At 45.8% G+C, this 14,351-nt stretch overlaps 1 protein-coding gene across 1 annotated transcript in view; it reads left to right on the top strand.

Annotated features, from left to right (window-relative positions):
- LOC110497392 (glycine receptor subunit alpha-3) overlaps window positions 1–14,351 on the top strand; it is a 117,208-nt gene that overhangs the window by 46,087 nt on the left and 56,770 nt on the right. The window contains exons 2-3 of the mRNA XM_036954319.2: window positions 1,387–1,517; window positions 3,254–3,321. Coding sequence (XP_036810214.1) covers window positions 1,387–1,517; window positions 3,254–3,321 — 199 coding nt within the window. The remainder of the gene's footprint in view (window positions 1–1,386; window positions 1,518–3,253; window positions 3,322–14,351) is intronic.

The following is a 14,351-nucleotide window of genomic DNA, read 5'->3' as shown; positions in this document are numbered from 1 at the left end:
ATGCACTGGTACCGCTGGTAGCTACCGAACCAACACGTTAAAATAGGGGATGAAATAAGAAACGGAGGCTCTCTGTATTGCGGCTCACATTATTGAATCATTCCTACACGGGCCAAGCACACTTACGAGAAGACTTTATATTCTTCTACTACCTGTTCTTTTCCTTCGGAGAGAGAAGGAGCGAGAAGATCCCAGGCTTTGATGTTTTAATTAGTCGCTGGGCTATCGGGGCTATACCAAAATGAATCGCAGTCTCGCACTCCCTTGCTCTCTCCCTCCAGCAGGATTTGACTTTTCCTGCCAACGTGGGTTGACAGCTGTGAATAAATACTTGATGGAGGATCTTTGTGCCGGCATTGTGATGTGGGAGGAAGAGAATCTTGGAGTTTAATCACTGTTTACGTTTTGCCGATTGTCCTCTCGCTGTCAACAGTTTTTTTGTTGTTGTTGCAAAGCTATCTTGTATTTTTTTTATTTTATTTAGTATGTTTTCAAATCCCCATGCCAAAAACTTTGTCTAAAAAGACTAGATGAGGGTTGTGTATGCCGTTTGCTCTGGGCTATAGCACAACGTACTTGAGCATATCTGATAGAGTTACCCAGGCATTCTCTCAGGGATTGGGGTTTAGTAATAGAGGGAACAACATTAGACAACGGGTCCCAATCCAATGCATGGTAAATAAGCGTGTCCTCCCTGAGCTTCTCTCTGGATAATGAATAAGGACTTTTAGTGGATGGGGTGTCTAGGATGCCGTATCAAATGTAATTTTAACCTTTTCGTTTTTTGCCTTTAGGAAATTCATATCGACAGCTATTAATATTTATGTTCAAATATTTAGCATGGAGCGTTATTGGTGCCACAAAAGACCCCTGCTTATATTCAGCTGTTGTGTCTAAATGAACGGATTGAGGTTTGCTATAATCATACCCCAACATATGGAGACTTTTATTTGTATTGATACAGTGAAAGTCCTGCGAGAGGAACTATAATTAACACACACATTCAATATTAGATGGTTTCTATATCTGTCTGGTCAGCCACTCTGTCTTTCTCTCTCTCTCCATCTGTCCCTCACTATCTCGTTCTTTCTTTCTGCTGTCTCTCTCTCTCTCCATCTCTCTCGCTCTCTCTCTCTCTCTCTCTCTCTCCCTCCCTCCATCTCTCTACCCCTCTCCTTCTCTCTCTGTGAATCTAAATACATTTCTTCGGCCTCAGCTACTTTGGCCACAAAAGAGAAGTCCTGAATATGCATTATGATGTCAGAGGACATTAGTGTTAGTGTGTACATTAATGGCCTGGGTTACCTTTGCTGCACATTTCACTGAAGTCTGTATTCTCTCTCTCTCTCTCTCTCTCTCTCTCTCTCTCTCTCGCTCTCCTTTTAGTCTGGTGGCGTCTAAAGAGCCAGAGAGTCCTCGGGGGAGAGCAGTGCATCCTCCGTCACCCTCCGACTTCTTGGACAAACTCATGGGGAGAACCTCTGGCTACGATGCCAGAATTAGACCCAACTTTAAAGGTACAGTATGGGCCAACAGTTTGTTTCTGGCCAAAGGTAGGACTGGCAGTTACAGGTTCAATTCAGGCCAAACATTAAATGTAACTTTCCTCTTTACCCAATGAGCAAGTCAGTTCATCCTCGGTTCATCGACTGAAGGGACGTATTTTCATGAATATCCACAGTACTTTCCAGAATAAATTTCCCATATCACCCCCAAAATCCTTTCGTTATGTACCGTCTTACAAGTAACATCCAACATCACAACGTCAGGTGGCCGTTAGCTGCTGACTGAGGCCGCAGTGAACAGTTACTAAAATGGAGTCAGAACAGACGGTGTTTACTCTCCCGTTTAGCCAAGAGGTCCCATCGGTTCTAGTGTTTACCATACTGCTGGCCAGGCCCAGGGACCGACTGCCTCCAGCCCTGGCCCTGTCCCTCATGGCAGAGGCCTGGCATTGGAATGGGAGTTAGCAGAATGGTCTGTCTGGAAGTAAAAGACACGTTCGGTTTCTGTTTGTCACTTTTTATATTGGCAAACACAGGGATACGAGTCAGATTGGAGTTGCCGTGACTACCCAAAAAGAAGTAGGAGTAGAAGGCCGTCCACGAAAGCTTGCCATCACACTCTGTTCTGAGCTGTCCTGATTGACATCATGTAGGCCATGTTCAATACAATGAGTAAAGAAATTGTTCATGTTTGGATTTTGTAATAAGGCCATGGTCTAGAGAAGGGTTTGCAGAAGGGTTAGCCAATCAAAGTGGGATTCAGCTGAAAATAGGACCATCCACAGGGTATGTGATCTATCAGCTGTGCTTGTCACATGTGGCCACATCCATCCACACATTTGAGCAGGAAGGGGAAATGGGATGGAGTGGTCAGTGGAGCGTTCAGTTGGACCGGTAGAGAGAAACACACACACACACACACACACACACACACACACACACACACACACACACACACACACAGCAAAGTGAAAAACCCACACTCTCCCTTATCTCTCCCTTTGTCATCATTGTCGATGACAGAGTCACAGAACGCAGAAAGCCACGGGAATACGGATTGCCCGGCTCTGCTTGACAGCTAGACTCCTAGGAAAAAACATACCTGCCATGTATGATTTGACATGCACTAACCACTTACTGACATCACTGTACATGCTGCTCCAAGTGTATTGCTGTTTCTATTGTAGTGTAGAAAGCATGGTTACAGTTTCTATGCTGGTCACGTACGGTCATGCAACAGTTAAAGGACTTGAGAATTTGTCCTTACCTGACTGTAAAGAATGAATTACAACAATAAAGGACTTAAGAAACAAACTTTCAAACGGAAGGAAACTTCTTGACAGGGGCGAAACACATTTGAAGAACTACAAGTTTCACATTTCCTGCATTGTGGGAAAGTTTTCCTGCAACAGCTGATCAAATTAAGATCCCACATCTGTAGGTTGGCATGTATTTTGTTTTGAGGGGAAAAAAACAGATCATTTATCAAGAATGGGAAGTAGATTAAGATATATGAATGCCTCCAGGGCTACAAGGCTGTGCAGGATCTATTCTATTACATCATGTATAAGGCCATTGTGGCATGGATTGATGGAACCACAGTTTAAAATATTAATGGAGGGGTTTAAGTGAAGAGCCATGTTTCTCAAATACATTGAATAATCCCTGTATATGTGTTTCTATGCCTACCTGTCTTAAACTACTTTGAAGTTATATCATATTTCCTAATGCTTTTTTCCTCTGTCTAGGTCCTCCTGTGAACGTATCATGCAACATATTCATCAACAGCTTTGGCTCCATAGCTGAGACTACAATGGTACGTATATATTCATATATTCATATAAATACATTTACTGCCTCCATTCCAGTCAATGTCAAACACATATATTTGAAAGTCAAGGAAATCCAAAGGGTAGCATTGCCAAACAATGACAAACAGCGTGACAGGGTGTGTAACATGGGGTACTGTGTGTGTGTGTAACATGGGGTAGTGTGTGTGTGTGTAACATGGGGTAGTGTGTGTATGTAACATGGGGTAGTATGTATATGTAACATGGGGTAGTGTGTGTGTGTAACATGGGGTAGTATGTAACATGGGGTAGTGTGTGTGTGCAACATGGGGTAGTGTGTGTGTGTAACATGGGGTAGTGTGTGTGTGTAACATGGGGTAGTATATAACATGGCGTAGTGTGTCTATGTAACATGGGGTAGTGTGTGTATGTAACATGGGGTACTGTGCGTTTGTAACATGGGGTACTGTGCGTTTGTAACATGGGGTAGTGTGTGTGTGTAACATGGGGTAGTGTGTGTGTAACATGGGGTAGTGTGTGTGTGTGTGTAACATGGGGTAGTGTGTGTGTGTGTAACATGGGGTAGTGTGTGTGTAACATGGGGTACTGTGTGTGTGTAACATGGGGTAGTGTGTGTTTAGCACGGCAGCGTGTTACCAACCCAGGCCCAGGATTAGGGCCTTCATGTGTCTCCCAGGGTAGTGTCAGTGAGCAGGCTACAGGACGGAGTACACACACCTCTCACTTTGTGTCACACACAAACAAACACACACACACACACACACACTCACACGCATCCGGGCACATGCACACACACCGATAATGTGGACGAGGATACATTATAACTCAGCGTGTTTCCCGGGCCAAGCATCTCTCAGCTTCTCTTCTCCACTCTCTTCTGGGGAGAATCTCTTACGTAAGAATCCATTTCCCTTCCTCTCCCACTGAAGGGATGAATTAAACAAGCACCATTAAGCTATTAGTGAGGGTACTTTACTGAAACAATAAACATCCCCCTGAATAAGATATCATTTTATAAGAGGGTGTTTACTATTTGAATGAGATCATGATCGTGCCTGATGGAAAGGTTGTTCCTTAAAGAGGAAGGTGTTATTTTAACCTGTGTCTGTGACCTGGATCAGAGATGAAGTTGATGGGTTTGGATGGGGAATGGAGTTAAAGGACTAGACAATGGATCCCCTGGAGCAAGGCTTTTAATGACTACTGAAAGGCACGGACACATTGGCATAGGCACGCATGCACACACTCTCACCTACACATCACACGCATGCGCGCAAACACACACACCACACACAGCGGATGTGAAGAGGGGACATCTGCGTCAGTCCGCCAGTGTTAACTTTGCAGTGACGCGTCCACTTGTCACTCACTCACTCTCACCCACACACACACACACACACACACACACACACACACACACACACACACACACACACACACACACACACACACACACACACACACACACACACACACACACACACACACACACACACACACACACACACACACAGCCCTGTCGCCTGCCTCCCCGTCCCGGTCTGAATAAGTCATTGGCTTAGGGAGCTGGCACACAGGCTTTCAAGTCATTACCAGTGATGAGACAAGCAGGACACACACATACCACTGCTAGGCTTCCTGCTCTATAGATACCCAACCAGCAGGCACCTCACAAATCATTCAGTAATTACAGAACTACCTTAGGAACCACAGACCCAGTGGTGGTTGTAGATGTAGAGATCTCTCTCTATCTTTCCCTCTAGATTAAATAATCAATACACCCAAATGGAATGTGGTCAGTGAAGCTAGACGTAAAGATGATTTAAAAGACATATTGGCTTGAAGTGGTTATTGGACTTTGGGTAGTTTCTTATGAGTCGATGTCGATGAAAATGTTTTTACTACGACCCATAAAGGATTAGAATTGGCTCACTGGCTTTGACTCTGTTTTGTTCTGTAATGAAAAGTGACATGCATATGAGGGATTTCGTTTTTATAATGTGGGGTTTGTATGAGTACCCCTTCGTGGGATGTACAAAGGTGCCAAATGATGATGAAGTCAACTGAAGATAAGTGAGAAAACAGAAGTGAACACAAATCCTTCCATTTCTTAGCATTAGGCATCATTTGGGATTGATGGAGTGATGTGATAAGTCTGGGGGTGAAAGAGGACGATGTGGAGGCCTCCAGTATATTTGAAGAGGGATGGCGTGGAACTGCAAGAGATGGAAAGAGTGAGAAAATGGAGGGATTTCACCGTCCAGTGTGGCTGGAGGGGGGAAGAGGGGATGTGCACTGAAGGACAGGGGGTCCATGCTGGAGAGAAAGGGGGAAAAAAATAGAGAGAGCAAAAGACAGGAGAGGAGGATCATTCTCCTCCGTATGTCACCGCTGGTTTAGAGAAGCTCAGGGGCAGCAGCAGCCCTACTCCCACCATCACCATCTGTCCTCCTCCACACACACAGGGAGATGATGTAACATTTTCCAGGGGGGGTGGGGGGTGAGGGGGAGAGAAATATACAGAGGCACATTACTGAAGAGCACTAAGGCCTGACCCGCAAGGTGTTGCTCATGGCCCAGCACAGGGAAAAGGTTTCATTCAGAGACAGACCGAGAGTGGGTGGGTTAAGTCTGTTTGAGCTACAGGGAGAGAGTGGATTGGAGAATTCTGTTAGAGACTTACAAGGGAGACATACAAAGATTTGATGTATTCCTTTCTGGGTCTGATTTGATTAGATTAGATTTGAAAAGGACTCTGACCCTGTGTGGCTCTGATTCCGTCGCAGCAAGCAGCAGACCAGACGACATGCCTTTTTGACTGTGACATGACTTCTGATAGCACAGTGCTGCTTTGACATGGGGATTGAACTGCTGTCAGTGATGGATGGAAACATTGTGTCATAGAGTACAAAGGGGGAGGCTACACACTGCCACTTCTTGTTTACTATGGCGTGTGTGTTCGTGTGCGTGTGTGTGTGTGTCCATCCTCTCCCCTCTCATCTCAACCAACAAGGGTTGGTTTGACAGATCAGATCTGAGAATAAACCTCAGTGGTCAGTCCTATAGTACCAAGCTATAGTGACCCCATTAAAGATGGTGGCTGTGTTCATGTTGGACCACTGCATTAATCTAGGTAACATCATTTAAAAAATAAATCCCCATCAAAAGCCGTCAGTTCAAGCTAGAGAAATCCGTTTTTAGCGTGGACTGCGTCTCAATCCTCCGCATCCTCTTATGTCGGCCTTCCGCATCTGAGTGACAGCGGTGTTTGTCAGACCATGAGGCATCTCGAATCTCGGTCTTCTCACGAAAACATCTGCAGCATCCAAACCGTTTGGGCTACAAACCAATATGATCGCTCTATGGAAAGATGATATTTGGGACTCGTCTGCAAGTAAGCTGGTACCGGTTTTGAAATATTGAAATTCCAATTGAAAATGGAAGTCTGTTTTGTGACAACAACAAAAAAGGGGTTAAATATGTGTCCATGTGTCACTGGAGGAGACAAGCCCTCTTGCCGCGCTGTTCCGGCGCCTTTCCTGTTGGGAGGCTAATGGAGCCCAGCTGAGGGTAATGAGTCAATCAAGTGTGTGATTGGCTGGACAGTCAGCCCCAACAGTTGATTAGGCTGCTGCTGCTGCTCCCATTTGGAGGGGGGGGGGAGACAGCAGCAGACATGTTGGGGCTGAAAGGCTCAGTTTAAGATGGCCTTTGTTATTTGTAAGCATTTCTGTTGGTCAATTATGGAATAAAATCTACGTTTACTCTTCCTCACTGAGCCTCTCCCCAGACTCTCCCCAAAAAACATAAATATTTCCTGAGCTGTCTTATCTTCTATATATACTGTAGGACAAACACTCCGAAACCTTATTCCTTATTATGTATTTTTTTACTTTCTGTTTTGACGTTTCTGAATGTGTTACTCAATGTATTTCTATGGACTATAGTGGTCAATGACAAAGTAGAGCCCCCTCCAACCTTTTAGAGGTTATTAAGAACATTCACCATGCAGCAACCACGTGGACACAACACTCAATGAGTGTACAAACATCAAGAACACCTACTGTTTCCATCACGTAGACTGACCAGGTGAATCCAGGTAAAAGCTATTATCCCTCATTGATGTCACTTGTTAAATCCACCAATCAGCGAAGATGAAGGGGAGGAGACAGGTTAAAGAAGGATTTTCTTTTGCCTTGAGACATGGATTGTGTATCTGTGCCATTCAGAGGGTGAATGGGCAAGACAAAATATTTAAGTGCCTTTGAACGTGGTATGGTAGTAGGTGCCAGGCGCACCGGTTTGAGTGTGTCGAGCTGCTGGGTTTTTCACGCTCAACAGTTTACATGTGTGTGAGGAATGGGCCACCACCCAAAAGTCATTCAGCCAACTTGACACATTTGTGGGAAGCATTGGAGTCAACATGGGCCAGCATCCCTGTGGAACGCTTTCGATACCTTGTAGAGTCAATGCCCCGATGTATTGAGGCTGTTCTGAGGGGAAAAGGGAGTGAAACTCAATTATAGGAAGCCATTCCTAATGTTTTGTACACTCAGTATATATGAAATCATGCTACATAAGTTGAGGTTTGCATCATCAATTGAGTTCTGGAATCGACCATTTCTAGCAACATGTGCCCTAGCTTACAACCATGAAAGTATGGTTGGCTTGTTTGTTATGATAGGGCACACGTTTTCCCTGACTGTGTGACCTGACCTGGAAAAACTCTTGGCCCTAGTTAGAATTGATTTGCTCTTTGACTTCTTTCCTTAAGTTAAGTGTTGTTAGTTCAGGTCAGCAGTTCAATCTGTGAGTGCTGTGCCTTCCAGTCAGTCATCAAGGTCAGTGATGCAGTGACATAGGAGGCTTCCCAGGAGAGAGTTCCACTGTGTCTGGTGGTTCCACTGTGTCCGGTGGTTCGTTCCTGCTTATACCACAGATTACCCGTGCTCCACTAAACCCGTATGTGCTGCTGTGACCACAGCCATGAGCCGTGGTCCTCACTGGGACACATACATGGGAAGGCGCTCAGAACGATAGCAGTGGTATGTAGGGAGTTGTGGTTGAGGGTGTATTGGGTACCATGTTGAGATCTAAGTGTGTGTGTCCTCTGAGATCCGCCTGTCCTGTGAGTAACATTTAGGGCTGTGGATTATGTGAGCAACATTCTTGACTTGACTGTTTTTTCCTTCTAGTTTTGCCCTTGTTTATTAAAGCGGCGACAGTGGTATGGTACATGGTCACCTGGTATACTAGAGTCATGGTCACATGGTAAACTAGAGTCACGTGGTAGACTAGAGTCATAGAGTCACGTGGTAGACTAGATTCACAGAGTCACCTGGTGGACTAGAGTGACATGGTCACATGGTAAACTAGAGTCACATGGTATACTAGAGTCACGGTCACATGGTAAACTAGAGTCACATGGTATACTAGATTCATGGAGTCCCGTGGTAGACTAGATTCACAGAGTCACGTGGTAGACTAGAGTCACAGAGTCACGTGGTAGACTAGAGTCACAGAGTCACGTGGTAGACTAGAGTCACAGAGTCACATGGTAGACTAGAGTCACAGTCACGTGGTAGACTAGAGTCACAGAGTCACGTGGTAGACTAGAGTCACGTGGTATACTAGAGTCATGGTCACATGATAAACTAGAGTCACGTGGTAGACTAGAGTCATAGAGTCACGTGGTAGACTAGATTCACAGAGTCACGTGGTAGACTAGATTCACAGAGTCACGTGGTAGACTAGAGTCACAGAGTCACGTGGTAGACTAGAGTCACAGAGTCACGTGGTAGACTAGAGTCACAGAGTCACGTGGTATACTAGAGTCATGGTCACATGGTAAACTAGAGTCACGTGGTAGACAAGATTCACAGAGTCACGTGGTAGACTAGAGTCACGTGGTATACTAGAGTCACGGTCACATGGTAAACTAGAGTCACATGGTATACTAGATTCATGGAGTCCCGTGGTAGACTAGATTCACAGAGTCACGTGGTAGACTAGAGTCACAGAGTCACGTGGTAGACTAGAGTCACAGAGTCACGTGGTAGACTAGAGTCACAGAGTCACATGGTAGACTAGAGTCACAGTCACGTGGTAGACTAGAGTCACAGAGTCACGTGGTAGACTAGAGTCACGTGGTATACTAGAGTCATGGTCACATGATAAACTAGAGTCACGTGGTAGACTAGAGTCATAGAGTCACGTGGTAGACTAGATTCACAGAGTCACGTGGTAGACTAGATTCACAGAGTCACGTGGTAGACTAGAGTCACAGAGTCACGTGGTAGACTAGAGTCACAGAGTCACGTGGTAGACTAGAGTCACAGAGTCACGTGGTATACTAGAGTCATGGTCACATGGTAAACTAGAGTCACGTGGTAGACTAGATTCACAGAGTCACGTGGTAGACTAGAGTGACATGGTCACATGGTAAACTAGAGTCACGTGGTAGACTAGAGTCACGTGGTAGACTAGAGTCACGTGGAAGACTAGAGTGACATGGTCACATGGTAAACTAGAGTCACGTGGTAGACGAGAGTCACAGAGTCACGTGGTAGACTAGAGTCACAGAGTCATATGGTAGACTAGAGTCGCGTGGTAGACTAAATTCACGTGGTAGACTAGAGTCACAGAGTCACGTGGTAGACTAGAGTCACAGAGTCACGTGGTAGACTAGAGTCACGTGGTAGACTAAATTCACGTAGTAGACTAGAGTCAGAGTCATGTGGTAGACTAAATTCACATAGTAGACTATAGTCACAGAGTCACGTGGCAGACTAGAGTCACGTGGTAGACTAGAGTCACGTGGTAGACTAGAGTCACGTGGCAGACTAGAGTCACGTGGTAGACTAGAGTCACGTGGTAGCCTAGAGTCACGGGCTAGACTAGAGTCACGTGGTAGACTAGAGTCACATGGTAGACTAGAGTCACGTGGTAGACTAGAGTCACAGAGTCACAAGGTAGACTAGAGTCACGTGGTAGACTAGAGTCACGTGGTAGACTAGTGTCACGTGATAGACTAGAGTCACGTGGTAGACTAGAGTTACGTGGTAGACTAGTTTCACGTGGTAGACTAGTGTCACGTGGTAGACTAGAGTCACGTGATAGACTAGAGTCACGTGGTAGACTAGAGTTACGTGGTAGACTAGTTTCACGTGGTAGACTAGAGTCACGTGGTAGACTAGAGTCACGTGGTAGACTAGTGTCACGTGGTAGACTAGAGTCACGTGGTAGACTAGAGTCACGTGGTAGACTAGTGTCACGTGGTAGACTAGAGTCACGTGGTAGACTAGTGTCACGTGGTAGACAAGAGTCACGTGGTAGACTAGAGTCACGTGGTAGACTAGAGTCACGTGGTAGATTTCTGGAAGAACATTTTAAACAAAAGTGGAGACTGTGTCAGTGTCATGTCAGACAACAGGACCTCAAGGGGCCCATATAGACTACAGTATGTTTATCATAGGACCTCAAGGTGCCCATATAGACTACAGTATGTTTACCATAGGACCTCAAGGTGCCCATATAGACTACAGTATGTTTACCATAGGACCTCAAGGGGCCCATATAGACTACAGTATGTTTACCATAGGACCTCAAGGTGCCCATATAGACTACAGTATGTGTACCATAGGACCTCAAGGGGCCCATATAGACTACAGTATGTTTACCATAGGACCTCAAGGTGCCCACATAGACTACAGTATGTTTACCATAGGACCTCAAGGTGCCTGTATAGACTACAGTATGTTAGTGTGTTTCTATAAGAAGGACTAGTGATGGACTGAGTATTGCAGAAAAATGTGGGACGATCACCCGTGCTAGATATTTCCCAGATGGGTTGGAGGCCCGGTCTGCCATCACAGATTAGAGAAAAAAAGATGTTTGAGTAAGCAACATAATCCCACAGCTTTTCGGGAGCACCAGTTTAAGTTCAATGAAAAGTGAACTCCCAATTGTGAGGTGTGGTTCCCTGTTCAGTCTGGGTCAGAGAGTGGGAGAGAGCAGGCTCAGTGTCATTATTCATGATCAGCTGCTGTACGAATACACATTGTGGAACTACCGTTAGCAACTGATTTGGGATCGGCTCTCCCTAGCCGAGTCCTAACGCTAACCGTTATGAAAACGAACAACTACACAGGCCCCTGGACCATGAGCAAAACAAACACCGTCATGCCTAATCAAACCTATCCCAATTTTCCTAGATTCACAGAGTCACCTGGTAGACTAGAGTCACAGAGTCACGTGGTAGACTAGAGTCACAGAGTCACGTGGTAGACTAGAGTCACAGAGTCACGTGGTAGACTAGAGTCACGTGGTATACTAGAGTCATGGTCACATGGTAAACTAGAGTCACGTGGTAGACTAGATTCACAGAGTCACGTGGTAGACTAGAGTGACATGGTCACATGGTAAACTAGAGTCACGTGGTAGACTAGAGTCACGTGGTAGACTAGAGTCACGTGGAAGACTAGAGTGACATGGTCACATGGTAAACTAGAGTCACGTGGTAGACGAGAGTCACAGAGTCACGTGGTAGACTAGAGTCACAGAGTCATATGGTAGACTAGAGTCGCGTGGTAGACTAAATTCACGTGGTAGACTAGAGTCACAGAGTCACGTGGTAGACTAGAGTCACAGAGTCACGTGGTAGACTAGAGTCACGTGGTAGACTAAATTCACGTAGTAGACTAGAGTCAGAGTCATGTGGTAGACTAAATTCACATAGTAGACTATAGTCACAGAGTCACGTGGCAGACTAGAGTCACGTGGTAGACTAGAGTCACGTGGTAGACTAGAGTCACGTGGCAGACTAGAGTCACGTGGTAGACTAGAGTCACGTGGTAGCCTAGAGTCACGGGCTAGACTAGAGTCACGTGGTAGACTAGAGTCACATGGTAGACTAGAGTCACGTGGTAGACTAGAGTCACAGAGTCACAAGGTAGACTAGAGTCACGTGGCAGACTAGAGTCACGTGGTAGACTAGAGTCACAGAGTCACGTGATAGACTAGAGTCACGTGGTAGACTAGAGTCACGTGGTAGACTTGAGTCACGTGGTAGAATAGAGTCACGTGGTAGACTAGAGTCACATGGTAGACTAGTGTCACGTGGTAGACTAGAGTCACGTGGTAGACTAGAGTCACGTGATAGACTAGAGTCACGTGATAGACTAGAGTCACGTGGTAGACTAGAGTTACGTGTAGACTAGTGTCACGTGGTAGACTAGTGTCACGTGGTAGACTAGAGTCACGTGGTAGACTAGAGTCACGTGGTAGACTAGAGTCACGTGGCAGACTAGAGTCACGTGGTAGACTAGAGTCACGTGGTAGCCTAGAGTCACGGGCTAGACTAGAGTCACGTGGTAGACTAGAGTCACATGGTAGACTAGAGTCACGTGGTAGACTAGAGTCACAGAGTCACAAGGTAGACTAGAGTCACGTGGCAGACTAGAGTCACGTGGTAGACTAGAGTCACGTGGTAGACTAGAGTCACAGAGTCACGTGATAGACTAGAGTCACGTGGTAGACTAGAGTCACGTGGTAGACTTGAGTCACGTGGTAGAATAGAGTCACGTGGTAGACTAGAGTCACATGGTAGACTAGTGTCACGTGGTAGACTAGAGTCACGTGGTAGACTAGAGTCACGTGATAGACTAGAGTCACGTGATAGACTAGAGTCACGTGGTAGACTAGAGTTACGTGTAGACTAGTGTCACGTGGTAGACTAGTGTCACGTGGTAGACTAGAGTCACGTGGTAGACTAGTGTCACGTGGTAGAATAGAGTCACGTGGTAGACTAGAGTCACGTGGTAGACTAGTGTCATGTGGTAGACTAGAGTCACGTGGTAGACTAGAGTCACGTGGTAGAATAGAGTCACGTGGTAGACTAGAGTCACGTGGTAGACTAGAGTCACGTGGTAGACTAGTGTCACGTGATAGACTAGAGTCACGTGGTAGACTAGAGTTACGTGGTAGACTAGTTTCACGTGGTAGACTAGAGTCACGTGGTAGACTAGTGTCACGTGGTAGACTAGAGTCACGTGGTAGACTAGAGTCACGTGGTAGACTAGTGTCACGTGGTAGACTAGAGTCACGTGATAGACTAGAGTCACGTGGTAGACTAGAGTTACGTGGTAGACTAGTTTCACGTGGTAGACTAGAGTCACGTGGTAGACTAGAGTCACGTGGTAGACTAGTGTCACGTGGTAGACTAGAGTCACGTGGTAGACTAGAGTCACGTGGTAGACTAGTGTCACGTGGTAGACTAGAGTCACGTGGTAGACTAGTGTCACGTGGTAGACAAGAGTCACGTGGTAGACTAGAGTCACGTGGTAGACTAGAGTCACGTGGTAGATTTCTGGAAGAACATTTTAAACAAAAGTGGAGACTGTGTCAGTGTCATGTCAGACAACAGGACCTCAAGGGGCCCATATAGACTACAGTATGTTTATCATAGGACCTCAAGGTGCCCATATAGACTACAGTATGTTTACCATAGGACCTCAAGGTGCCCATATAGACTACAGTATGTTTACCATAGGACCTCAAGGGGCCCATATAGACTACAGTATGTTTACCATAGGACCTCAAGGTGCCCATATAGACTACAGTATGTGTACCATAGGACCTCAAGGGGCCCATATAGACTACAGTATGTTTACCATAGGACCTCAAGGTGCCCACATAGACTACAGTATGTTTACCATAGGACCTCAAGGTGCCTGTATAGACTACAGTATGTTAGTGTGTTTCTATAAGAAGGACTAGTGATGGACTGAGTATTGCAGAAAAATGTGGGACGATCACCCGTGCTAGATATTTCCCAGATGGGTTGGAGGCCCGGTCTGCCATCACAGATTAGAGAAAAAAAGATGTTTGAGTAAGCAACATAATCCCACAGCTTTTCGGGAGCACCAGTTTAAGTTCAATGAAAAGTGAACTCCCAATTGTGAGGTGTGGTTCCCTGTTCAGTCTGGGTCAGAGAGTGGGAGAGAGCAGGCTCAGTGTCATTATTCATGATCAGCTG

The sequence above is a fragment of the Oncorhynchus mykiss genome, chromosome 19 (genome assembly GCF_057628025.1).
Source record: "Oncorhynchus mykiss isolate SJ-2025 chromosome 19, ASM5762802v1, whole genome shotgun sequence".
Classification (NCBI taxonomy): Eukaryota; Metazoa; Chordata; class Actinopteri; order Salmoniformes; family Salmonidae; genus Oncorhynchus; species Oncorhynchus mykiss.
Note: the sequence above shows the minus strand (reverse complement) of the source record. Positions and strands in the feature narration are given on the sequence as shown.